The 27,110-nt window shown below is 42.7% G+C and overlaps 2 protein-coding genes across 6 annotated transcripts in view; one reads left to right on the top strand and one right to left on the bottom strand.

The window, feature by feature from the left end:
* IFT140 (intraflagellar transport 140) overlaps nt 1-1,868 on the bottom strand; it is an 83,382-nt gene extending 81,514 nt beyond the window's left edge. For 2 of the 3 annotated variants that reach the window (XM_053991567.1, XM_053991569.1), the window contains exon 1: nt 1,658-1,753. The gene's annotated coding sequence lies outside the window, so the exon portion shown is untranslated. Of the gene's footprint in view, nt 1-1,657; nt 1,754-1,823 lie in introns of those variants that run through there. The other variant, XM_053991568.1, reaches the window with a different exon arrangement.
* Nucleotides 1,869-5,653: 3,785 nt separating this feature from the next.
* Nucleotides 5,654-27,110, top strand: part of CRAMP1 (cramped chromatin regulator homolog 1) — a 47,252-nt gene continuing 25,795 nt past the window's right edge. Inside the window, exons 1-7 of one of the 3 annotated variants that reach the window (XM_053991851.1) lie at nt 5,654-6,004; nt 8,169-8,518; nt 17,516-17,706; nt 18,765-18,851; nt 19,147-19,300; nt 22,204-22,287; nt 24,749-24,797. In XM_053991851.1, the coding sequence (XP_053847826.1) occupies nt 8,170-8,518; nt 17,516-17,706; nt 18,765-18,851; nt 19,147-19,300; nt 22,204-22,287; nt 24,749-24,797 (914 nt within the window). In that variant the 5' untranslated portion in view covers nt 5,654-6,004; nt 8,169. Of the gene's footprint in view, nt 6,005-8,168; nt 8,519-17,512; nt 17,707-18,764; nt 18,852-19,146; nt 19,301-22,203; nt 22,288-24,748; nt 24,798-27,110 lie in introns of all 3 variants that reach the window. The other 2 variants (XM_053991850.1, XM_053991852.1) reach the window with 2 other exon arrangements.

The following is a 27,110-nucleotide window of genomic DNA, read 5'->3' as shown; positions in this document are numbered from 1 at the left end:
TTCTCTGTCCAACCATCCAGAAGCCACCCTGACAATCACTCTTGCACCACGTGAGCTGGGACCAAGGCCCCGGTGCAGCTACACTTCCACACCCATACAGTTTTCCTTACCAGCTCAACCATAGGTTTCCCATAGCAGTCTCAGACATCTGGATCATTAAAATAATTTAATTTTGGTGCAATAACAAAATTACAGCTTGAGCTGGTATCCCTAAGGAGGAATGTCAAACAAAGGAACCCCCAGGCTTTTACACCCTTTCAGTCTAAGGGCAGGGCAGATCTGAGTGTCCCTTACCAGGCTGGGCCACAGGTCCCCATGCCCTGTGTTACGCAGAGTTGTCAGTTCGCAGCCTCTTGCTCTGGCCACCCAAAGCTCAACCTGCAGCTTGCACTGCAACTGCACCCTGAGCTACCGGCACTGAATGGATTCCTAAATACTAGAAGGTTAGGGTTAGGGTCACAGAGCCTCCTCTTCTCCAGGCTAAATACCCACAGCTCTCCAGCCTGTCTCCAGAGCAGAGGGGCTCCAAACCTTGGAGCATCTCCATGGCCTCCTCTGGACTCTGTCCACCAGCTCCATGTCCTTCCTATGCTGGAGCTCCAGAGCTGGAGATATACCTGAAGGTCTCACCTGAGCAGGGCAGAGGAGCAGGATTCCCCCTTCCCTGCTGTCCACGTTGTAGCAATGAGCCCAGGACACGGGGGTACCTGGGTGGCCAGTGTGCATTGCCAGGTCATTTCCAGTCTTTTACCCACCAGGACCCCAAGTTCTTCTTGTCAGGGCTGCTCTCAATCTGTTCATCTTTCAGACTACACTGGTAATGGAGATTGCCCGAACCCAGTGCATAACTTTGCATATGGCCTTGTTGAACTTCATGAGGTTCACAGAGATAAACACTACAGACAACATTAACGACTGCAAATTACAGCAGCTAGCCAGAACATGTGCACATATTTCACAAAATAATCATTAACGTCCAGGAAAAAAAATATATGCTATCCTATCTTTGGGGATAATACTTAAAAAGCTGCTTTTATGTTCTGTCACAGTGTTATCAGCACATTTAATCGACGTTGATAGCAACTTGGTTTGCTGTACCTGTGGAGCCCCCCAGCCACCACATGCATGGTGAAAGGGCTCTCTGTCCCAGTTGCCTTAACAAGACTCACCGGCACGGCTCAAGTTACTAAAGCAAAGGCAAAGTCTTTCCTTTAATCCCTACCTATGATAAATGCTAGTTTTTAAACTGGAAATTGTTTAAAAGAGCCAGCCCCAGGAGAAAAAAAAAAAAAAAAAAAAAAATACAAAACTGCTCTGTGCTACAGAAAGATGGTTAATGACTATGTACAATCTTCTCTAACTAGTAAAACAGATGAAGCAAAAACCCGGTTGAATCCTGCACCCGCACAGAGGCGGAAGGGGTGGGAAGCCTGTGCCAGGCAGAGCCCAGGCTGCTGCTGCCGTGGGCAGCTCCTGGAGCGGACCGAACCCTACGCGGGTCCCTCGTCCAGGCCGTGACCGCCACTCGCCGGCACAGAACAAGGGGGGCTCCACAAACTCCACAGCTCCGAGAGACAAACACGCGGGCCACGCCATCATGTTCTCGCCCGCGGGCGGATTCGGCCGCCCCCGCCGCAGCAGCTCAAGTGCCCCTTACCTCCGGCTGACCGCAATCAACCCCGCTGTCGCGGGCCGAGCCCGGGTACAACCATGGAGAGCCGGCCGACACGCCGCGGGCTGCTGCGGGCAGAGCCCGTCGCCCGCTCTCCCCCCCCCCCACCGTGGGCAGCGCCCGCCGCCCTCTCTCCCGCCCCCACGCTCACCGCCCGCGCCGCAGGCCGCACTCGTTCCGCGATGCTTTGCGTTACCCCGACAACGGGGCGAGCCGACAGCGGAAACTGCCGAGCGGAGCCGAGGAATGGCGGGAACGGCCGAAGTCGCCCGGCGGCACACGAATAGTGGCGGAAAGTGCCGAGCGCAGGGGGTCCGGCGGCGGTCTCGAGCGTCCTGCTGCGCTGTCCCCGGCGGTCTCAAGAGCCATCTTCAGGGCTTAGTGGCTTCACCTGTGAGGAACTTTTTCTACCGCAGGTGATGGACTGTGCCGGCGTCCCGAGAATCGAGATCCTTCCCCGAACCCTTTCAGAGTTTTGGGGGGAAACGTTTTTAACTTAACGACCGTTTTTCTAGTAGCATCTAAATGAAGAAAACCCGTAAAGCCCTCCTACCACCCTGCACCTCCTCAGCACACCACAATGTCAGGTACAGCCCAGCTCCATTCCCAGCTCTTGCCCCCATTGGGTTTGCAGCCAGCCCTAAGAGCCAGGTTTGCCTAACACCTTCAAAAGGGTTGAAAAAATTCAAGACCAAATCCTCACAGCACTGTCCTATCCACAGTCATTTGTAATTCTTTTAAAGTCACAACACTTCTATGCAAGCTGATGAAAAGCAGCCACACCTGGTACAGCTATGACAACCTGCATATTTCGAGGTTGACTGGCCATGTGTAATGTGTAATTTATGTGGTGTTTATCAGTTTACTTTCCCAAATACACAGGAACTCTTGTGAAAGAAAAACAAAACACCAAAACAAAAAACCAACCAAACAAAAAAGTTCTGTTTTGGTCACAAGTAGGAAAAAGAACCCAGTGAGAGGCACACAGTACATTGAAACACACTGTATATCTGCTAGAATTATGGACAGCCTTCAGGTAGAGAGGCAAAACACTTGCTTTAGACCTTCTTGTTACAAGTCAGCAACTCCCATAGACCAGAGCAGCAGAACTGACAAAAACCTGTTTCCTGGAGCTTTTTTATCTTCTCCCTCTACAAGGCATCAGCTCTAACAGTCATTTATGGCATCTCTTCATAGTGGATTCCTTGAACATGCAATAGCCCGGTTAGCCCACTCAGGTGCCATTCCCAGAGTCAGCAATTCATCTCTTTGCCTCTGCCCAGCCAATTGTTCTCACTGTAGCCCTGAGTTCATAAGACTAGAAGTTGAGGATTTGAGCAGACTGTGTGCAGATGCCTTGTTTTCTCAGACAAGCAGGCTGTCGTGGAAACTACTGCAACTACACAGTACACTCAAGTCAGAAACACACAGCCAGCTGGAGCCTCAAAAAAAATCATCTAGTCTATCATCCCTTTCTGGGCTGGAATAAAAATAGTCTAAACAACCCACTGACTGTCTCTGCTCAAGTGACCACTTCACAGCTCTCAGAATTAGCTGGTTCAATGTTACACAATATTTTTCCCAATAACTAAACTACATATTCATACTTGTGCAGGCCTAGCTGGAAATGAAGTTTTCCTGCCCTTCAATATTCAACACAGAAGCCCTGCTTCTATGACAAATAGGCAAATGAATGTGGACTCCTAGGATCTTAACATCTTCCCTTCTACCCATAAAATTACATAACCACAGTATAGTTTGGGTTGAAAGGGGCTTTAAAAATCATCTAGTTCCAACTCCCTGGTGTCATAAAAGATGCCTAACAGCTCCAAATCCCTAAAGTCCCAGGACTGGGTGCAGTAGTGCAGTTGCTCACAGCCCATTTCCTCCCTTCCCCTAAGGGCTTGACCTCACACACCAAGAAGAAAACAAAGTTGCATGACTAGGTTCTTCCTTATTCTGTAAGCAATAAGGGATTAACAATAGCAGTCTGTCCTTCCATTTAAATCCTCTTACATGCACGGGAAAGATCTGCTTTAGCAACACAAAGATTATCCATTATTGTGTGCCAGAATAAACAACTTCAGAGCCTTCTTAGAAGAAACAAATTATGAATGAAATCTGCTAGCTTCTAAATAATCTAAAAGGAAAATACAGAACATTCACTGTATTGGTGGCTTTTACACCTAGGATCTTTGGAAAAGTATTTCCATGTTATAACTTGCAATGATCATGCGCATTAGATGCAAAATTTTAAAAATTAACAATTAATTAATTAATTAATTAACAATTAATTTAAAAATTAAAAATTAATCTAAAGTATTAACTTTGTCCTTCTGCTGAACAGTTCTGCATTGCTTGCTTTATTTTGTAGTAAAAATGCAATTTGTTATTCGTACCTTAAAATACACAGGATGTGGGACAAATCCAAGTTAATGTTCTTGCCTGGCCTAGGAAACCATGACAACAAACACTGGAAGATCATCTGCATTTTGTAGCCGTGCAGGTCTGTAAAAACAGACCAGCGAGGAAGGGCCATGATCAAAACCAAACAAATGGAAGCTCAAGTGTCTTTTGACGTCTCACCCTACCCCCTGCCTCTCAGATCTTGTCCCACTCCTTTTCAGTCAGCTTTTCTCTCGCAAACATTTAGACACATGAGCAATTTCACACCTTAACAGTCCACCGGAGGCCATGGGGCTATTCAAGCAGGGAAAATTATTTATATACAGAGAATCGAAACCTTCAGCTGGAGAGCTGAACATAACTGCACATCTCTCGGCAAAGCACTATGGAAATACATGGCAGTGGAGATGCAGAATGCATCATTTCCTAACAGTATTGTTGAATTCGGTTGTGGCCAAATCAAGGAGGAAAAATAAGCCATATAATCTTGTGTGAGATTATAACAAAATTGAAAAATATTTTCTTTAAAAAACCCCAAACAATTAAGATGTAGATTTAAATGTAAAGCTCAGCACTGGAGACAAACCTTTTTTTAACAAATTCCACTTAGAGCAGTCCACTTGGTTACTCACAAATACACTTTACAGCATATTTACATATTTCCACACACACTGCTCAAGACATGTTATATTTCTACCATCATAGATAATTACTTGTAACATGCTCTTCGGGAGCCTAATTTTCCAGAATTTAGACACCACCATGACGTTTAACTACTTATAACTTTATTGCTAAGCTTACAAAGATTTTCCTTGGAAGAGGACTGAGGCACCCTTTGCTGCTATGAAAATTATAAAGATTCAAAAAAGAGGATGATCTAATGTTCTTTCCACAAACACATTATTAAGGGAAAAATATCTCATGCAGTATCAGTTATAAGATTTTTTTACAATTATCCTGCTTAGCAGTTAACGTGAAGTCACCATACAGAAGTAGCAGTCCACATCAAGGAGCCCTCACTACGAAAAGAATGCCAAGCAGCAAACTCAGGTCCAGCGAAGGGCCCCCTCAGGGGGATCGCTTGTTCCCAAACGCCCCAGGGAACGCCCCAATTGCCCCAGGGAGAGCGGCCCCACGGCTTTCCTGGGGATGCCGGCGAAGGGAGCGGGAGCCACCGGTACTGCCGGCCCAGCACAGTGTCGCCAGGCAGCGAGCCCCGGCGACAGGAGCGGCCCCACAGACCAGCGCAGAGCTGCAGCGCCGCCGCCCGGCAGCCACAAGTACTGCGCCGCATGCAAATCACCCGCTCCCTGACCAATGGAATCCTGGACCCCGTCCAAAGGGCTCGGCTAGAGGGCTCTCCATTGGCTTTTCTTTCAGCCAATCAACAGCCAGAGCTCGAGATTCGCCCCCCCACCCCTGGCGGACACGCGCTGCCGCCTCTTCCTCCGCGCGGAGCTTTCGTCACGCGCCCCGCGCCGCGCTTTGTTTGGCTCGCGCTGGGGCCGTGACCCCGCCCCCGCCTCGCTCCCGCTCGCCGCCGGCCAATGGGGCGCGTTGCTTGGGGGGCGGGGAGAGCCGGCGCTCTCAGCTGGGCCCGCGCGCCGCGGCCCCGCCCCTGGCCCGGGCAGGGTGAGGAGGAACCGGAATCGCCACGGCCCCAGCCCGGCCCAAGCCCGGCCGAGCCTGGCGGCGCTGGGACCGCGGCTGGGTTTCGGAGCAGCCCGGGGAAGAGGTCGGCCCCACAGCCGGGAGCGGGGCTGCCGCCGCCAGCAAAACTGGGAGGGCCGCTGGGCTTCGCGCCGGCCGCCTCCGGAGCTGGCGGGTCTGGGCGCAGCCCCGAGGCTGCGGGTGCCGGAACAGCCGAGGCAGCCGCCGGCGGCGGAGCCGGAGCGCGGAGGCTGCGTGACGGCATTGATGCGGCAGGTGAGGCAGGGGCGGGGGATGGAGCCTGCGGGGCGGGACGCGCCTGGCCTTGGAGAGACCGGTCCGGCCCCGTTTGCCCGTCCGGGCCGGCCGCGCTTGGGGAACGCGTCTCTCTGCGGTCTTACGGGGAGGCAGCGGAGGGACGGCCACGAGGGTGTAGACGACTAAAGCAGCTAGGCTGAAGAAATTTCCAGTTAAGGAGAAAAAGGGAAAGGAGAAAGAAGGTGAAAACGAAAGGAGAAAGCGGCTATAACGGGGAAACTGCACGGGTTAGGCAGAATGCTGGAAGGAGCCAGCAGTTGAGAAGTGGGGCAGATCCTGCGGTGTGCTACTCGGGTCCTGTAAGGAGCTGTCCCCAAGGAGTGTGTCTTTGTTTCCCCCCCGCTAATTGTTGGGGGAGGCCAGTGGCTGGGTACATCGTTTGATTTGTAGTAATAAAACCAAACTTGAAATTACTTAAGTCTTGCTTACACAAAGATTTTGAGCACACACTGTCAGAATTGGAATATTTCTGTCCTCAAAATAACTAGAAACTGTAGCTTTTGGTGAGTGAAGAACCAGTCTGTAACTAGGCACCTGTCAAGTGAGTAAATAACCCAATTTCAGTGTGAGTTTATATCCACAGTTCACATCAGTTTATTGAGCATTTTCAAGGAGCAAAACGTTGCCCAACACAATTCTGGATGGGTTCAGTGTTTTAGCTGAAAATTAGAGGGAAAAATATAATTTTAATAGTAGGAATACAACTCATAAGCAGTAACTTCATGAATTTGTATGCCATATCATGTTGATGCATCTTTGTTAATCGTTATCCTGGTGTCAGCCGAATCTGTAGTGATTCCAGTGTTTGTGATACTCAGAATTTCCTCCTCTTGGTTATCTTTTCCCTAAATGGAAGTTGGATGGTGGCTCCTGCCATGGTGTCAAGACAGCTGCATCCCAAGTGCTGCTCCTTGCTGGGTGCTCTAACTGGTTCTTTCTTGGAAGTTGACTTCTTTAAGACATGCTGTCAGTAATATTCTTACACTCTTCAGGAAAAACTAAAGCAGATGTTGGGTTTTAACAGATAATGTGATTTAATGCCTTAAGCTTGTGTCCATATCTGACATTTTGTTCCAAGTATTTGGAAAAAGCCTTAAGAATTGAAAGGATTTGTGAAGTCAGCACAGAAAGTGGTCATCCCAGCAACTGGTCCCAATGTAAGATCCGAAAGTTGACAGATGCCTTTGAAAGCCCAGGGATACTCCCTTGGCACAAGGGTTCAGGGCTGCCCTGGTTGGCCAGGATCTCTGCATGGTGAGGAGCAATGAGGCAAGGGTGCACAACCGCTGTAGATGCATCTGAAGTTTATTGCTCTCCAAAGTAAAAAGAAAAAATGGGAAAAAATGGGGTGGCATTAATTCTCTCCCAGCAGAGGTGGCAGGCAGGAGTGCTGGCCTGGGGAGCCGCTCCCTGCCCGTTCCCGGTGACAGAACAGACCCGGCCCACGGTGCTGCCGTCGGCGGGGGCGGCGGGGTCGGGGCTGCCCGGCGGAAAGGAGCGCGGGGAGGTGCGGGGTGGGGGCGGAGGGGAGCGGGAGCCTCGGCCAGTCCCAGCCCCAGACACACACACAGAGGAGGAGAAGCCGCCGCCGCATCCAGGAGCATGGATCCCCCCCCCGCGGCGGGCCGGGCCGCGGCTCCGTGGTGAGGAGAGAGGAGAGCCCCAGGCCCGGGAGCCGCGGAGGGGTGGGATGGGATGGGATGGGATGGGATGGGATGGGGGAGCAGCACTTCTCCGTTCTCCTCCGCCGGCCCAGCGGCTGCCGCTCCTCAGGCGCTGGCGAGCGCTGCCACACGCCCGAGTTTGGCCGGGCGATTTCTCGGCCAAGGGCGGCCCGGAGCACTTCGGGACGGAGACGAGGGGCTACCGGGGGCCCCTGGCTGCCCTTTGGGCCGGTTTGGGAGGGGTTGTGGCGGGGCTTTCCCCCTCCCACCCTCGGCACAGGTTGTTGGGTCGGGACAGCAAACGAAAGGGGATTTAGTAACAAACAACGGCGGCCATGTTGAGAGGAATTTCTGCAGCTAAACTTCTCCCCTCTCAGCCCAGGGGTTTCTCTGCCTCCCCGGGGGGCTCCCTGGCCTGACTGTGTTGCCCCCTCTTTTCTCCCTCTCCTCCCCCGCAGGATGACAGTGAAACTGGGAGAGAGCAGCGGGGAGGAAGGGGTGAAAAAGCTGGGCAAGAGAGCAGGAGGAGATGAGGAGTCCCTGGAAGAAGAAGGGGCAGGAGGAGGAGGAGAGGCAGCTCCAGGCAGCAGCAGCACAAAGAAAGAAGAGAAGATCATTAACAGCAACACTACCAGCAGCCCCCCACCGAACCCCAACTTGTCACCGGCCCCTGCCTCTCTTCAGCCCTCCCAGAGCCAGGACCAGCATCATTTTCTCAGGTCCAGTGTCAGACCGCAGAGCAAGAGACTGAAGAAGGATTCCCAGGCATCCTCCTCGGTTGGCAGCAGCACTGCCGGGAAGGGCAAAGGTAATGTGTTTTGACACCCTAAAAACATGCAGGGAAGGGTGATGGCAAAGAGGGGAGGCACCTGTGGGGCTGTGGGTTGTCATTCTCTTTCTGTGGATGCCATCTTTTGTTTGGTTTTGGGAAGGTGTTTTGGGGCTTGTTTCTCATGGCTGAAATCTTCTTTGTGTCCCAAGGCTTCAGCTTCTGTGCTGCCCACTGTCCTCTCTGCACTTCCAGAAATGGGGGGTCTGGACATTTATGTGGAGGAGGGAAAATTCTACATTATTGAAGCAAATCTTTAATGTCTTTATTTCATCTCTCTTGAGTTTTGGGAAATTCCTGTATTTTGATTAGGAAATCAGACTCTAGCTAGCTGTGTAATCAGGTGGCTGCACTCTGAATTCTGTTGTTGGATAGTAACAAAATATTCACTGGTTGCTAGTTAGCATAGGAAAAAAATCCCACCCACAAGACATTGGTGATTTCCCCCAGTTATTTCTATTATCCAAATAATTATTTTGGAAACAGCAATGAAATACACATATTGACATATTTGTTTCTAAGGTGTTGGGAGTCCTGTTTCTCTCTATCACAACAGTTTGAGCATCTATGTGATTTGAGTTTTTATTAAGATTGATTTGTATACATATGAAGGTCTGTAGGTATAGAGATACGCACACCTGCTTTTCCACTTAGCATTGGAGACAAGAATTAGATTTTTTTTTGGCGCTGTTTCTAACTTGAGTAGCTGGAAGGCAGCAGGAATATTTAAATATTTTGGTGCTATTGTGTGTGCTCAACAGTGACTGATGACATCTCAACTGCAGTTGAGCTGTACTTGAGCCTAATTTTGGATATCAGGTGCTAAAGTACTCAAGTGTTATTTTCTGTTAATTTTTGAGAAAAAGAGCACTCAAAGATTGCATCAACATTTAAAATAATGAAATTTACTCTTGTCTGCTAAATTGAAGTATAATTCCATGTAGCATAAATGTGTCTTGGAGGTTACCTCACTCTTGTCCATCTCAGGGGTGTGCACACGCTGGTCATTAAGTAAGCATTGCAGTTACAATAGTATTGTGTTGCAGTGAGAAAGCAGTGCAAATCAGGATATATTACTTATTGTTATATCAGAAAAATGTTTTTGAACTCAGTTACTTGACAATTGGTATAATTGACTAAAATATTTCTAAATACCTTAGTAAGTCCTCTTTAATATCTTGAATGTTAAATGAAAACTCTGTGTGTGGTAGAGGACAGAACAGAAAGGCCTATATAGTTTTTCTTCCAGTTGCATGAAGCCAAATAAACAAACAAATGGAATATCCAGGAGTGTTTAGCTATGTATAATTAATTCCAGGATTGTAAATAGTATTAGATGTGAGGAGGTGTTTCTTTGAAATATATCTTGTCTATGATTCACAAGTTGAAAATGTCCATTTGAAATTATTCAATTGATTTAGAAGTGTGTGAACAAATACATGTTTGTGTAAGTGTATATTCATGTTTGTACATGAACATTTATTTCCAATTCTAGAGCAGCAGAACGATTTTTCACTAAGAATATCCACACAAGAGGAAAAGAAATTACATTCACTTTTGCAATTCAGATTCCAAAACAAACATAAGAAAATGACATACAGAACACAAAATATTAACTTAGTAAACAGTCATGGATTGCAATCACTGTACCATGTTGTCAGGTTTGGGAGAACTTCTTAAATTCATCAGGAGTGACAGTGGTAGAATTATGACTGTGCTTTCACTTTTTCAATTTTAAGACCAGCCACAGCTCTGCCTGGCCAGATTTGGTGTGAATGTGTCCTATTGATTGAATTCTCTGATATGGTTGAGAATATAATTCTTAGATTTTGGAGAACAGAGCCATGGAACAGGATCCTTTCTAATTTGAGCTCTTTATGTTCAGAGATGCCTAATGAGATGTTTTCCAGGCTTGTCTAAATTCTCCCTAGTGGAATGCCTTGTGATCAGAATTCATAGTGCTCTGTGTTTCTAGTGAAGTGTCTCACAGAGCCAGCTTCTGATAGGGAATGAATGGAAGGGTGGAGATGACTAATAAAGATTGGACTTAAATCCTTTCATTAGCTGTCCCACTAACTTTCTCCTCCCTCTGTAAGTATAAAAATGATGAAAAGCTGGAGTGCATCAGCTCTGAAATTGGAAGCTTTTGCATTGTTTATGTCAAAGTCAAGGTGATGGCTGCACAAGTAACTCTGACAGGGGCTAGCTGGAGTGACCAGACCATGCCTGTGCTTGGTCCAGTGAAACCAGAAACTTGTTTTTGTCATAGGCATTCAGTAATGCTGTGTAACCCTTAACATTTTATTCAAGTGATTCTACTTGTAGAACGTCTGTATTCTGAAAGGAAGACTCTCACTTGCCAATTTTGAAGGAGTGTGATCAATGCACTTTCTTTCAAATTGTAGTTGCTCAGCAGGTGTTGGTTTGTCTTCAGAGAAGTTTTGAAAATAGCTTTTTTTTTTCTTTGTGTTGCAAATTCCTTTTTACTTTTGGCATTCATGCTTTTAGGGTCCTTAATTGTAGCAGACAAATCATTGATAAACTTGGCTGTAAACTGTAAAAAAAGTGTTCCCACTCAGCAGCTGCTGACTTTTCAACTTTATCTTACTGTGGTTCTGGGAAGTTTGCTCATAATAATTCCCAAGTTCTGCCTCGTGGAGTGTGTAAACATGCTGCTAATATTGCCCTGATGTACTCTTTAATTGCACCTTCGAATTCTGCCTCTTGCCTTTTGTGTACTGAGATGCACTTTTGAGTTTGGGGCAAAAATTACATAGGAAGCAGTACAGTAAAATACAGTTTGGAAACTATTTCACTTCAGTAGCCAATCCATTTGGAATTGTGGGATGGTTTATCCAATTTCCTGCACAAATATCTAAATCTCTGTATTTTTTTAGAATTATTATCATACTCTGTTCATCACCTTTTAATTGTATTTTCAAGGTTGTAGTCTACACCTCAACTGATGGATGACTTCTAAAGCATGAAGGCTTGAAAGGAAGTCTTCAAGTAACTTGCATGAAACCATAGCAGAAACTTGAAGGACTAGTGGTGTCAAGACAGTTTATTGGGGGAGTTCGAGTGCAGGGAGGTCTGTTGAGGGAGGAGATGCAGACCAAGTTAAGGTTGCTGAAAAAGAGGGATTTCTGAGAGTTTGCTTCTCAAACACCAATATGCCACATGGTTGCTGAGCACAGGTGTTAAAGGTGTATTTTGAGGCTTTGGTCCGTGAAGCCAGAGTGGATGGAATATGTATGCGTGTGTATGTTGTGACCACGTTGGTAAAAGGAATATTGGAATACGTTGCCACAATGTGCTGTAGATGTAGCTTGTAGAACTAAAGTATTGCCATTTTCGTGTTTTTATCCATTTTCTGAATGCAGAATGAAGTCAGGAGGACTAGCCTATGGTGATGAGCTGAAGCTTAAAGATGTCTTTCATGATGTTGTTCTGGATTTATTCCTAAAATGTGTAGAATGGCTCAAACAAGTATTTGGGTTTGTTTTGAGGTAATAATCAGTTCTTTTTTGAAAAAGGACTTATTCAGCGGAAAGCTTAGTTGAATTAAAGTGCTCAATCTTTTGGCATGGTATAGAACTTGGTAAAAAGCAGTCTAGTTTGTTTCAGCATGCCAAAAGTTCATGTTTGGTAGCATGTGGGTTAAATCAGCTACTATCTTCTGTAGAGAGGATATAGATACCAAAAAACCTGATGTATGTACTTACAATGTGTTCTATTGTATCGTACTGAGTTAATGGGTTGCAGGAATATATTGTAACCATTATTTGAGATGTTACTCCTCTAGCATTTCTCTGGGACATGAACCACTGTTTAAAAACTAGTGGCACAGTCCGTTGTTCTGACATTCTCCTTAATTTTGTCCATCTCACTTGCACTTAGTACCTCTCCTTCCATCCTACCCTGAAATGATTAATTCTTTGCCATCCCATTTACACCAGTTCTCCTTCACTCCCTTTCGAAGTGGCTCGAGACCGGGACTCCACAGTATCTCATCCTGTACTGTAAGAAGAGGATTTTCTTCTTCTGTGCAGTAGGTACTGAGCTCTGACAGGTACCTGCCTGCAAGGCTGCAGGGTTAAGTGGAACTTCATACTGAGCTTTATGGGTATTTTCTTCGGGAAAAGCAAGAGGATAGTGATTTGCGGGAGATGGGGTAGTGACCAAATGTATAATAAACCATGGAGGTTTTTTATAGCTCTTCTGGGTTAACTCAGATAGTGCTGCCTTTGATACATTATCTACTAAACAGATCCTGTCCATAGAGAGAAGCAAGCCTTCAGTATAGGTTTGTTAGAAGGCTCTGGTTGACAATTGACACTCTCTATGCTTTTAACACATTCAGCTATCTCTAATTTTCTAACTAGTAACAGTTAGGAGAAGATAGGCTACCATTAGTCTGTGTAGGACAGTTACCAGTTGAGCCTGAGATTAGCTGAGTTGGTCAGAGCATGGTACTAAGAATGTCACGGTCACAGCTTCAGTTCCTGTATGGGCCATTCATGTAGGAGTTGGACTCCATGATCCTTGTGAGTCCCTTCCAACTCAGAATATTCTGTGAGTATGCGTTGCAAACTTTGGATGTTAATTCACAACAAGAGCACTATATGGCATAACCCTGCTGTAAGAGGTAAGCTGTTCTAGACTCGTCTTTCTCAGGTGTCCATGCTGTGTCTTGTGGAGGCAGGGTGGAAACTTCCTTTCCAGTTACAAAGTTAGCAAAATGAAGTGTTGACTTGTGGGGAACTTGTCTGTTACAAATTGGCATTTGCATCCCACGCTTTGGAGAGTGAGTTAGTCCTTGCATTCAGCATTTGAACTGCACCAGGCAAGAGTGTGAATGCCCCATCTTGTTTATAAAGGTATTCCCAAATGAGTGCTCCACCTACAGTGACTGGTGACTCCTGAAGAAGTTAAGACATTGTGACCTAAGCCTGTAACTCAGCCTGTGTGTTGGGATACAAGGGTGTAGTGAGAATTTACTCTGGGGATTCCAGCTTTTCTGTGTGTGTAATCTGTCACAGAAGATACGAATCAGCTGGCCTGTAAGAGCTGTCAGTGGAAGACTGAAAGGCAAATTCTGACATGCTACCTAGAAGGAAGAAGTTGTGGCAGTAGTCACGATGAGATCCTGATACTATCAATGTCTGTTATTTTAAACATGTGTATTCCATTGTTTGTCATTTTCATATTGGATTCTGAAACTGCAGTTTTTAAATGTTTTTGTATAAATTTTTGCAAGTGTTTGTTTTGCTTTGAACTACGGAGACAGCTTTTTCCATTGGAATGTAGTTTGTTATGATATTATGCCAGTCACAGATAAATGACGTTTTAATAATGGGACATATAGATGGGTAGAGAACTCTGGACAAAAGGAATGGATAAATTTCTCTGGAACACTGGTGTTTTGACCCATGATTTTATTGGGCGTTGCAGTTCAAATACTGAGTATAAAAATCTGAAGCCTTTGCAAACTGTGTATTAAAGGCTGAGGGAAAAATGCTGGGAACTTACAAATCCAAATGAATGCCTTGTACCTTGTACACAGGTGCTGGTGTTCTGGTGCACCTAGAGTGAAGGAAAGGAGTTGTTACAGCTCTAATGGTGTGGATGTCTAGGTCACTGGCTGGGAGATGCAAGATGAGTAGACAGTGGGAGAATGTCCAGCTTGTCTTTGTCTTGTCTTTTCTATAAATGACTTTACATTGAACAAACAACCCAGCAGGTTGTTAGAGTGAGCCCCCTCCTTCTCCCCAGCATTCTGCAGCAATAATGGTATAGCTGGCCTCAGGAGAGCTTATTGTTTTAATGCATTGATGAAGTTTTAAATCATCCATTATTGGGAATTAATAAGAGAATCGTCAGTCTTTAGTGAGGGGATGAAAGCTCATTAGCTGTTCTGTATGTAACGAGAATTGCATACAGTCACATTGAAGTAATGAATTTATGGGGGTAATTTATTGATGTATGACTGGTCTTGTTTTTGCCTTTTATCCTGAACTGGTGTATAGTTCTTTGTTTTAGAATACAGTACATTCCATTGCTGTACCAAGGTTCAGTATACTCTAAGTTGGATTGGGATAACCCAACAATAAATATTACCATGCACAGTAGTAAGAAAGTTTATGCAAAGGAATGATAGAGCACCTTTGTTCCTGAAAAAACGGAATGGCACGTAAGAGCTCTGTAGAGGTGACAGGATATTCAGATTTTTAGATCTTCCTATACAATACTCTGAACAATTGTCTGGATGCTAATTTATAAAAGAGTTTAAAACAAAAAAGATTCTGATAAAATTCCCAGGACTACATTTTGTCTTGTGGAATAGTAAGTGTGCATAAAGGAACAAAAGATCAATTATGAGCTATGTGTCCTGTGTAGAAGTTGAATTCATGGAGTCCTCAGCATTTTCAATAGAACTCTCTTCAGTCCATCTTTTACCTGCAATTAAAATGTAAATGAAAATTAACTGAACTTTAAATTCCAATAAGACCATAAAATCTTCACTGACGCTTTAGCTTCTTATGCTTTTTAATAATGAAAACTTTATGTGTACCAAGTGTACTGAACAGTCTTTAGAAAATTCTTGGTAAGATCTGTTCTTACTTAGGATTTTATTTACTTGATTAAGTATTAAAAAAAAAAGAAAACGCCCCCAGAAACCCCAAACAAAAACCAACCACCCAGCACACAAATGAAACCCCCAAATCCTGCATTCGTTGTTCCTCTGAAGGATTTCTCGGAAGTTAGAGATCTGTGATCAGAATAGTGACTCTGGACTGAAATCCTGTACCTGTCTTCTGATAAAGGACGTCTTCTGTGTTGGGAGCTGGTAGCAATAGGAGATTGGAGATTGAGTTTGGGGACTGACGTGTTTGACTTCCCCCTTCTTGACCAAAGATCTGTATTTCATTACTGTGAAAATTGTGATATTCCAATCTCACATTTGCAGAATGAGGAAGTGTCAGTTCTGTGTCTGTGTTGGGTTTCTTCTCAGCCATCTGTTAAAGTGCTCAGTTTTTTTCTTGTGCTTTCATTTTTTTAAAGGATTTACCTCCACAGTGCCAGAATTAAATGGCTTAAGTTTCAATTTTTTTTATCAGTGGCTGAAGACTTTAGGAAGTAAAGAAGCTGTTTATTTGAGAAGTTGTTTAAAAGTGCATTTTCTTCTAGATGTCTAATGGTTTTTCATGTCTTGCCTTGCATGCCTCCCTGTGGTAGACAGTAATTTTTTCAAGAGAGTCAAATAGTCATCCCTAGAATTAAAAAAAGAAACATTAACTCCAAAATAGTCACATTATCATATTTTATATCAAGTAAATATTTATTGTATGCATGAAAAAATGTACTTTCACACATCTTGTTCTCTTCCAGGTTTGATTTCAAATATTTTCTGTTACTTGAGCAAACCACCTTCTCTAGGATTTGGAGAAATATTATTTTGTCACCCAAAGGAATTCCTTTCAAATTGCAACTGACTTGTTAAGATTTACATACAAGTCTTTAAATCTCTAAAGCATGCTGGGCCTGTAACATCTGATTCTTCTGATACTTTAAAAAAAATACTATTAGAATTGTCAAAGTGGGATCTCTGGGTTCTTGAATGAGATATATATGTATGTATATGTATATATATAAAACATAACATATATGGGGTTTTTTTACTTTTGTCAGGTAAAAAGACCTGCTTCATGTAGTTGAGTTTGGAAAGATAACTGAACTTTTAAGCCTAAATATGAAAGAGAGAATTATGTTGATATGTATAAAAGTTAGGGAAACCGTTTGGGACCGCTGTATTGTACAGGCTGGGTGTATAAGCAAATAAACTAAGTCAAGCCAATATATCATGAGGTAAAACACAAAATGTAAAGGCCAGTAACTGGAGAAAAGGAAAGTGTAATGAGCATTCTTTATAATGAGCAATGAATGTTTAGTGGTAAAAGACTTCTGTTTTATTAAGTATATGTCTGCATCGATAAGGACAGTCAAATCCTAAATAATTTTTTTAAATAAAATTGAAGATAATTTATTTTGGAAATATAAGTTACTGGGAATGTTTCTATTTTTACAGAAAAAAATGAGTGCATTTTGGGGAGTTTACCTTAGTTTCTGGATTAGCATTCTGATACACAGTGTCAAACCAGGCATGATGTTTTGTTTGTAGATTTTCCATCCCATTTTCTTTCCAGATCCCTACTTGAGTAAACAGCAAATTCTCTCAGTTTTATCCAGCATTATTCTCATTTTAGTATTTCCAATCTTCATACCTCTTTTTCCATGTTCTTTGCTGATAACTGACAAAGGGACAATCAAGATAACACCTCTGTGCCATTTTCTGAAAGCCACAGCAGGATTTGGGAAAGGAGAATGGGTTGAGACTTGCTGTCCTTTGGATAGCTGGAGTTTTCCTAGATGGGCCATCTCAGAGGTGGTGCTCTGAGGATCATACACTGTGGATCAGATTATGGAAATGCTGATCTATCATTGTGTGATGAACTAAAGTCCACATCTCTCAATCCTTCCCTTTCCACAGTTACTGCGGAGGCAGTAGGATCAAGACCAAAGACAAGGTTGTCACTGTCCTGCCTATTTTCCTCATGGACATCACTTTGCTCCATTGGTCAGCTCCCTGTTCAGCACTGCTCAGGAGCTCCCCCTGGCTGCAGGGCGGTGACTGCAGAGCTCACCTACATATAAGCATCAGCAAGGGTTATCTGGTAGAGGCTGCTGTGATACATTCCTGCTTATCTGTGTTACTTCTGGAAATAAAAAATGAAGCCATTGATATCTTCCCCTTGTTTTTTGCGCTTTGAGATTTTATTCCTATAAAATGAACCTCATTATTTGCCCATTGTATTTCAAATGAAAAAGGAGAAAATTCTGAGTTACTCCCTTACCTCTATCCATGAATCCTCCTGTTGGTTTAATATTCACTCTGGTCCTGGATTTTTACAGCAGCAGATAATGGAGGGACTGCACCTGGTGGCACATCAGGAATTCCTCCCAGCAATCCTGCTGGGAATTCCAAGTCAGCGGCAAGGAATCTGGGTTCCTCATCAGGAGAGAAGGAAGAAGGGAAGAAGGTCCGACGGCAGTGGGAGTCATGGAGCACGGAGGACAAGAATACTTTCTTTGAGGGACTGTATGAGGTACATGTAGAAGAAAATAACAGACATAGTGGCTTTGGTTAGAGTCTGGATATTCCTAAAGAAGGTTAATTAGGGTGAGATTGGCAGGAGCAGAAGGCCACTTACAGATGAGCATTTGTAGGGCCATACACGGGGCTGTAAAACAGCTGTCAGTCCAAGCCACGTGTCAAAAGTGTCAAGTTTCTTGTTTGTTTTTTTTTTTCTTTAAATACACAGGAAAGATTTCTAAATTTTATTAATAAATGTTTATAGTAAATTCAGTTGTTCTTTAATTATGGTTCTGTTTCAAATGAAAATAATTAAATAATGTCCCCATCTGAACTATTAAAAGCAACACACTTGCTCTGTAATAATACCAACAAGAAAAGCTGCTCTGTTCTAAAGAGAATTGTGTTTAATGTTTGGCCAGTTCAGTCCTAGGGCTGAAAGACAAGAAAAGTTACATCATCTTATCTTCTGTCTCTTATGATGTATATGATGGATTCCTGCTTGTCCTGTTCCTGTGATTATTTCAACAGCATTTCTGTTTTGAAACTACATGCCAAAGGTAAAAACAAAAGCAGTGATGGGGAGTTTTCTTTGCACATGTGCATCTTTTTGAATTATTATTTTTTCATAATAGGTATGGTATCACATACATATGTTTTGTGGACAAAAGGAACACTTAAACAGTCTTTTCTTTTTTTAACTCCCTGAATTTCAGTAATATTCCTGGGAATCAAGTAATTTTTAAGCCACTTCACTGACTTCTTTTGAATAGTGAGGAAAAATTTTTAAAAATTGTTTTAAGGTGGATCTGAGACTCAGTTTGTTCAGTCCCTCCTACCATTCATTTTGTGCCACTGCCTTTCAGACGAGGTTTTCATACTTTGTATTTAAATCAGTTCCAACCTTTTCTAAATACGAAAATTTTGTGATAACTCCTGATAGCAGGAGTTAATGTGTATAAAATCAAATCTTCTGAAACTCATTTTTTTTACTTCTAGTAACAGTAACATGAAATGTACTGTAAATAAAACTGCAGCTGGTATATATGGTATGTTTTTCATTTACTCTAGTCAGATATTGTGGGGGGAATGCAGAGGAAATGTAAAGAATGCTCAGGGAGAAAATCAATGATTTCAGTCCAGCTACTTAACACATTTGTAAGTAAAATTGAGTGATTTTTTTAATTTGCTAGCAACTTACTGGTTTTATTTTGAAACAGTTAAAGAAATTGGAATGTAATTAATTTGGTATCCATACTGCATTTTATAAAAAACAAAGGAAGCCAGTGTCATTCTTTCACAGTTGATTTCTGGTCCCCAAAAATGTTGATTATGACCATTGAAATCTAATTTCCCACAAAGAACCCCAAAGTTCCTCACATTGTTTGATTTGACTTAAAACAAGATCCAAGTTTGGGTTTGAGTATTTTTATTTGATTTATTCTTTCTTTAGCATGGGAAGGATTTTGAAGCTATCCAGAACAACATTGCCCTGAAATACAAGAAGAAAGGCAAACCAGCAAGCATGGTGAAGAACAAGGAGCAGGTCCGGCACTTCTACTACCGCACCTGGCACAAGATTTCCAAGTACATTGACTTTGACAATGGTTAGTATGCACCAAAATGGGCTTGGTGCAAGGGTTGGCGTCCAGCCTTTTAGAGGTGAGGAAATAAATACTAAGGAGGAACAGGGAGTTCACAGTGTCTCACTTCTTATTTTTGTTAGCATGGCCCTATCAAGGTTTGTGTTTTGTGAAAAATGCTTTTCAAAACCTGGTGTTTATATCACTACTATTCTGTGAATTCACCGCACCATAGTAAATGCAGATCCTGCTGTTAATACTGGGGGGAAAAACCAGGTTCAAGGAAATGTTTTTGTATTCTCGGGAACATACCCACACCTTCAAGAACTGCCTAAACATTAATCAGGCATGGCTCCATCAAGCAAACTGACCCAGCACCACTTTGCAATTCTTGGGGGAATGTAGAAACAAATAACAGTCCGATACAAGTGTAAATGGTGACATATTTGCTCCCACTTTAAAGAAGTTTGAAATTGTACCATTGGTTCGATAACTTAAGATTCCCAGTGCCATATTCCCCTTCCCATTCTTTTTCCTCCTTCTGCAACTGGTTTAATGAAAACAAAATTAGGAAGTCAGATAAACTGCTGGTGGTGTTTAATAACAGTAACATTATAATTGAGAATGGATTTTTATCAAATTCTTATTACTTAGGAATGGTCAGAGAGAATTCAAGTTAGTCTGTGCATGGCCTAATCTGAATAACAGGCTAAAGAAATGTATTTTAGCATGATCAGATTTTAGTAAGATTCAGTTCTTCTGACTTTAAGGTGTCAAAAATGTCAGTTCTCCCATTAGCTTGTGATTAAGTAATAGTCTCCAGAGTTGTCTGGTCATTCTAATGGTGTATTCTAAGATGCATAAATCATGGCAATTTGTGGTGGTTGAATTTTTTGGTCTTTCAACAACTCCTAAATATCAGCAAAATTTTGGATAGTAAATTCATCTACAGTTTGTGGTCAGAGCCTCTCAAGTTAAAAATAACTCGTCAGGGAGAAATTGATGTGGAAAGAAGTTAAAGGAATGCAAAGCTAGTGTAAAATACAATCTCTTTATCACAGAATCAACTAGGATGGAAAAGACCTTTGAGATCAGAAAGTCCAACCTATGACCACCTTGTCAAGTAGACCATGGCACCAAGTGCCACATCCAGTCTTAAACATCTCCAGAGACAGTGACTCCATCACCTCCCTGGGCAGCCCATTCCAATGTTCAATCATCCTTTCTGTGAGCTACTTCCTAATTTCCATCCTAGACCTCCGCTGACACAGCTTAAGGCTGTGTCCTCTTATTCTGTGACTGGTTGCATAAGAGAAGAGATTGACCTCTACCTGGCTACACCCTCCTTTCAGGGAGTTGTAGAAAGTGACAAGGTCTCCCCTGAGCCTCATTTTCTCCAGGCAGAACAACCCAACTCCCTCAGCCACTCCTTACAGGACTTGTGTTCCAGACCCTTCACCAGCTTTGTTGTCCTTCTCTGAACACATTTCAGCATCTCAACATCCTTCCTAAATTGGGGGGCCCAGAACTGGACACAACACTCAAGGTGTAGCTCAAGCAGTGCTGAGTACAAGGGAAGAATCACTGCCCTTGTCCTGCTGGCCACAGCATTCCTGATCCAAGCCAGGTGCCTTTGGTCTTCTTGGCCACTTGGACACACTGCTGGCTCGTGTTCAGTCAGCTGTCAGTCAGCACCCCCATGTCTCTTTCTGCTTGGCTATTATCCAACCACTCTGCCCCCAGCCCGTAGTGCTGCAGGGAGTTTTGACCAAAGTGCAGGACCCAGCTCTTGGTCTTGCCAAACCTCACTAAAAATTAAAAATAATGAGTTATTAAAAGTAACCCATTAAGGAGAAATGGATATGGCTAGAAAGAAGCTGAAGGAATGCAAAGCTCATGTACGATACACTTAGTATCATGTTATGTACGATAGTACATACTATACTACGAGTATATAGTTCTTTATGAACTTTTGTGTTCCTGAGCTTAGGTTACCTAAAGGAGGACCTTAGTATCTAAACAACCTGGCACAAGGTATATTTGTGAGTTCCTTTTTTCAAGACAAGGCAGCAGTTTAAGATGAAGCCATTAGTATTTTATTTAAAAGCCAGTGTTACAGTGAACACAGTATGGAAGAACTTTTAAAAAAAAATAAGTTATGTATCTGTATGTTTGGGGTCTAGAATCTCATTGTCTGAAGGAATTTTAACAATCAGTGCAGTAGTTTGATTAGGTTTAGTATTGGTAGAAATACGTGTGCTTGGATTTTGAGATCAAAGAGAACTAAAGTTTTGATGAATAGATAAGAATAAATATTTTCACTTGATTTGTAAATGACAAGACTGTCCTTGCTATCATAGATCTTTAGATCTATTAGCAGTAATGTCTGCATCTTGTGTGTTGAAGAGAAAGGACAAAAAAAGCCCCTTGTGAAGTTGAATAAAATGTCAGCAATTTTTTTGTGTAAAAATTGAGAATCTGCATCAAATCTCTTATGGTGTGTTTGTGCGCACAAAAAAATCTGTCATCTGGAAAATCCAAACCTACCCCTGAATTTTCATGTAAAAGTGTTCTGTATGCATTTGCTTGGGAGCATCTGGACATTTCCCTTAGAATTTGTAAACAGTTGATACTAGATCTAGCTTTATTATGATTTAGCTTTATTTTGCATATTGAGCAGTTGCGTATTTGCTGAAATTCCATGGAGACTGCTTTGTTTTCCTGTAATCTAAAAAATGCCATAAAAAGGAAGTTGGCGAACCAATCCCATTATAGTGTTTTTTGAACCAGAACTTAATTTTGCCTTTGTGATTTGTCTCATCATTGAAAATATAAATCCTCTCCTTTCTAGTGTTGAAATGAGCATCTGCAATATAGCTGTGCGTATCTGCAACCTGCTTCTCACTGACACCTTTTCTGCTTTCTAGTGTTTTCTCAAGGGCTGAAAAAATCTTCCCTGGAGCTGTATGGCTTAATCTGCTATGGGGAACTAAGGAAAAAGATCGGGGGATGTGAGTATAAATGACTTCAGGTTATTTTTACATGGTAGAATCAGAAGTTACTACCCTTGAGGCTCGCAGTGTCTAGTTCAGTTCCACTTTTGAATTCTTGACTATTGTTATTTTTATTTTTACATACCTTCTTAGTCTGTTGGATCAGTCCACTTTGATAGATTTCTTTAGTTTTATCTTCTGCAAAATGCTGTACCTGTATTGCTCACAGGTGATAGGAAAACATACACAAAACTGAGATTGTCTATTCTGTTATTATTGAAACCTAAGCAATTAAGGGTGTAAATTATACTACTTACACCCAGAATTATTTGTGCCCATGCAGTCAAAATCTGGGATGGTATCTTTTTCAAAGTTTTTCTCTAAATATTTGCTCACTGTAACCTGAAGATGAAAAGGCACAAACCATAATTGGAAACAACTTTACTGGCTAAGCAAGATGGGTTCTGACCTTGTCAGTCCCAGAGTCCAGTTTTGTCCATATCGATGAATGGAGATGGAGGAGTATGTGCCGTAACAACGCTCCGCTGTTTGCTGGCAGTTGATTAATTGCATTAGCAACATACCTGAGCTTAGGTTCACTGAACTACAGAGTGGTTTGGATTGGAAGGGACCTTAAAGACCATTTTATCCCAACCCCCTGCCATGGGCAGGGGTACTTTCCACTAGACCAACCCCTATCCTACCTGGCCTTGAACATTTCTAGGGATGGGACACCCACAGCTTCTTTGGGCAACCTGTGCCAGAGCCTCCCCACACTCATAATAAAAAATGTTTTCATTATATGTTTTAAATCTCCCCTCCTGTGGTTTTAAACCATCAACCTTTGTACTGTCCCTCCAGGCCCTGCTGAAAAGTCTTTCCTTGTCTTTTTTTTAAGCCTTCTTTAAGTACTTCATATGCTGGGACCCCCAGAACTGCAGGTAGAATCTCACCTGAGTAGAATAGAGGATCCTTACCTTACCCTACTGTCCACACTGAGGGGATGAGCCCCAGGACATGGTTCCTATGGTTTTCATGGCTTCCAGACCAGAGAGAGCTGTGACCTGACTGCCTTGAAGAATGGGCAGAGAAATGTGCCTTGTATGTGCCAGTCCGTGTGCATACACCTTTTTATCCATGTATTTTTTCATTTGTCCCCAGGCTTTTTGCACAGTCAGTGTTACATCATAGTGCATCTTCTACTTGCTTTGTTTAATTCGTGAGACATGGAAAGCCATCAAAATACCTTCACTTCTTTGTGAAGTCATACTAGTTGTAAGGTGAAATGGACACGAAAGTCTTCATGAGTGAACATGTACAATTCCTAAAAGGATTGTGGGAATTTGGGAAAGGTTTTTTGCTATGTTATTCCCTTACCTGGGATTGCTGTCATAACAGGTAATGAACGAGAATTCATTATTCACTGTTGTGAATGTTCATACTGACTTTATTCTGTTTGTTTAAAGATCTCCAGTGTGTTAATTGGAGAAGCAGTGCTCAACTTGGAGAAGCAATTTTGAGCTGTTTGATGACAAAGCAGGTGCAGAAGCAAGGCACATTGCACTGTCAGCAGAGATCAGTGTTAGTGTTTCTTTCGTGTACCCACATCTCTTTTAGCAGCAGCCCCTTCTTGCCATGACTGGGAGTAAGATTTCACATAGTCCCCATGGCAATGCCTGCAGCCTGTGCTTCTGTCTTTTTAGAACTTTGGGACTTGGTTACATACTTTACTCACTGTCACTTAAAAAATTCTTGTCTCCAAGACCAAATGTACTCAAGATGCAAGACTGTACACCCACTTATGACAGGTCTACTCTGTAGCCATGGAAAGCAGTTTCTTCTTTCCCTCCCCCCCCCTCCCCTTTTTTCCTCTTGTGGTATTCACAGTCACAGAAATGATGAAGACTTACTGAGAGCTATTGAGACACAAAAACACTCCAGAAATACTTTTAGCATTGCCAGAGGGAGGTTGATTGTTCAGGGAATAGATCTGGGCCTAACTGTCATATAAATCAAGTTACCAAAATGTCTGTTTAAAAACATGCTCTATAATGCATACAAAACAGTGAGGGTTGCATGTGCATTTTATTATTTTTATTTATTCTTTTGTTGTGTTAACCCTAGGGTGCTGTTTCATTCTGCCTTGCTGCCTTAGTAACAGAGATTGAGCAAGAGGAAGCTTTGCTTTTTAATAACCCAGGGTCAGATTAAAGCCCAACGTTCAAAGATGGCTGTAGTACCTAAACTAGGGTTATTTAATCCATGTGTAAAAAGTAATTTTTGTGGCAATGATCACGTAAAGCTTGCATGTTATGAAAATACCAACTTTCGAGAAGAGCTATGTTACAGTGCATTTATGCATGTTAATCCTATGTGAGAATAAAATGTCATAGCTTTGAAAACCCGGCAGGACACAGAGAAGGCCATGGGTTTAACAGTGTAAATCCTAATTCACTGTGTTATCTTGTTTACTGAAAAGGTATGGATGACAAGAATGCAGCTAAACTCAATGAGCTCATTCAAGCTGGGTAAGTAAGAACTTACTCCTGAAACTCATAAAACTGTGTTGTTCAGCTGGATGTTGTATTGATCATCCAAAGTTTGGGACATTTTTTAATTTTCAAGAGCTGAAGTTTGATGTTTTCCATTCTTAGCTTGTTTTGTATTAGGCTATTTCTCCCCTTTTCCGTGAAGCCATTAATTGTTAATAATAAGAAATGATGGGTTAAGTTTAATAAAATAAATAAATGAGAATTTTTTACAGAAGCTACACTCACTTTCCCTGAGTGAATCCACTTACTTGTGGATTTACTCAGGGAAATCATAGAATTATTTAGGTTGGAATCCAAGATCATCAAGTCCAACCATTACCTCAGCCCTGCCACCACTAACTCCTGTCCCCAAGTGCCATATCCATAGGTCTTTTAAATCTCTTCAAGGATGGTCACTCCACCACTGCCTTAGGCAGCCTGTTCTACTGCCTGACCACACTTTCAGTGCAGAAATTTTCCCAGTATACATCTAAACTTCCCCTGGCACAACTTGAAGCTGTTTCCTCTTGTCCTGTCCCTTGTTCCCTAGGAGCCGAGCCCAACCCCCACCTGGCTTCACCCTCCTGTCAGGGAGTTGTGGAGAGCCAGAAGGTCCCCCCTGAGCCTTGTTTTCTCCAGGCTGAGCCCCTTTCCCAGCTCCCTCAGCTGTTCCTTATCAGACTTGTGCTCCAGATCCTTCCCCAGCTCCATTCCCATCTCTGCACACATTCCAGCCCCTTAATGTCCTTCTTGCAGGAAGGCAGGGCTCACGAGTCTTGACTTTCAGACCTGAAATGACCTTTCAGCACATTGGAGGCCTCAGCCCTCCAGTGACGTTTGCATCTCCTTGACATTAAGAGTCAATGTTCTCTTTCACTTCTAAAGAGTATTGTGGGATTTGGGGATGCAGTCTATGATTCAATGTACTCCTAGAATGCAGAAGGGGTTAGAAGTTGCGTATTATTATAAATGAGGGTATACCTGATGTATTTGTGCATAAATTTTTCCAAAGTAGTTCAGCTTTTAGAATTTATGTGTTTTAAAGTGAAATCTCTTTCAAAGGACAAGGCATGTGATTACTTAGGAGGCATTGATGTTTCCTTAACCCCATCTTTAAAAGTAATTTGAAAAATCATTATTTTCTGTCTCTTACAGGTCTGCTTTTACCTTTTACATTCTTGCTTTTAGGGTGTTCACCGTAGCAGACAAGTTATTGATGAAGTAAACTTGACTGTAGACAGGAGCAGGAGCTTGCCCCCTCAGCAGCTGCAGTCTTTGCCTTTACCTTGCAAAATATGGATACTTGATGTTGTACCTTTCTTGTGTTCTCAAATGGAGTTTCCAGATCAGTTTCTTAGGAGTTGAACAACCTTTCCTCTCCTGGGAGATGCTGTTTATACAGTGTGCTTGTGTTGACAGTCTTCAATGTGACGCTTGAATCACTTGTCATTCTTCTGTTAACTGCAAGTTTTTAAATTAGAAGAGAAATTCCCATGTAGTTTGGGTTTTGTACAATTAGGAAAATTATGAGCAGTATGTTTAATGGCATTATTCTTAAAGCAAATTACTTTTTTAAATTGGAGTTACCAGTTAAAGTGGACCTGGGATGAGCCTTCATCTGTAGTTTCCTGAATATCTCTATGGTTCAGAGTCTCAGCGGTTGGTTTAGTCACTCTGTGCTATACTAGAGCGCCTTTCTTATACTGGGTTATCCAAACAAACGAAAGCATAACAAATGAGCCTAATGACATTTAGTGAGCTGTAGTATCAGTTTATCAATTTGCATGATTCAGGCCTTAGTTCTTTTGATTAATTGTTAATGAGGGCTAGTGATTTCTGTGAAGTCTAGGTGTTTACTTCATGAAAGCCAGTCTTGTAACAAGCCATTTTGGGAACAGGAATCTTGCATTTGAAGGTATTAATGCTAATCTTCTATGCCAAAATCAAGAGTGTACATAACATTAACCAGTTCAGAATTAGTTGCTTTTGCATAAGCTTTTTATCTACATCTGGGAGACCCATTTTTGCTTCCCTTTTCCTCCTGCATCCCTTACCCCATTTGGTGGTGAACCTCATCAGTTGAAGAAGAGCAAACTGTGTCTTCATTACCACCTGGATGTCTGCACCACTTGCACGTGCAGGGCAGCCTCATAGCTCCCAGAAGCAAACATGTTGCATAAACCTCAGTTGGTTCAACTTCCCATCTTGCTCAGGGATGGTACAATTCTATGAGCCTCTTCCCTATCTATAATCAGTTCTTTCTCCAGTTCCTAACATGTTTCTTTCAAGTGTGACACTCCTCTTCTGAAT

Source organism: Vidua macroura, chromosome 16, assembly GCF_024509145.1.
Source record: "Vidua macroura isolate BioBank_ID:100142 chromosome 16, ASM2450914v1, whole genome shotgun sequence".
Lineage (NCBI taxonomy): Eukaryota > Metazoa > Chordata > Aves > Passeriformes > Viduidae > Vidua > Vidua macroura.
The sequence above is the reverse complement of the archived record's forward strand: the minus strand, read 5'-3'. Positions and strand labels throughout refer to the sequence as shown.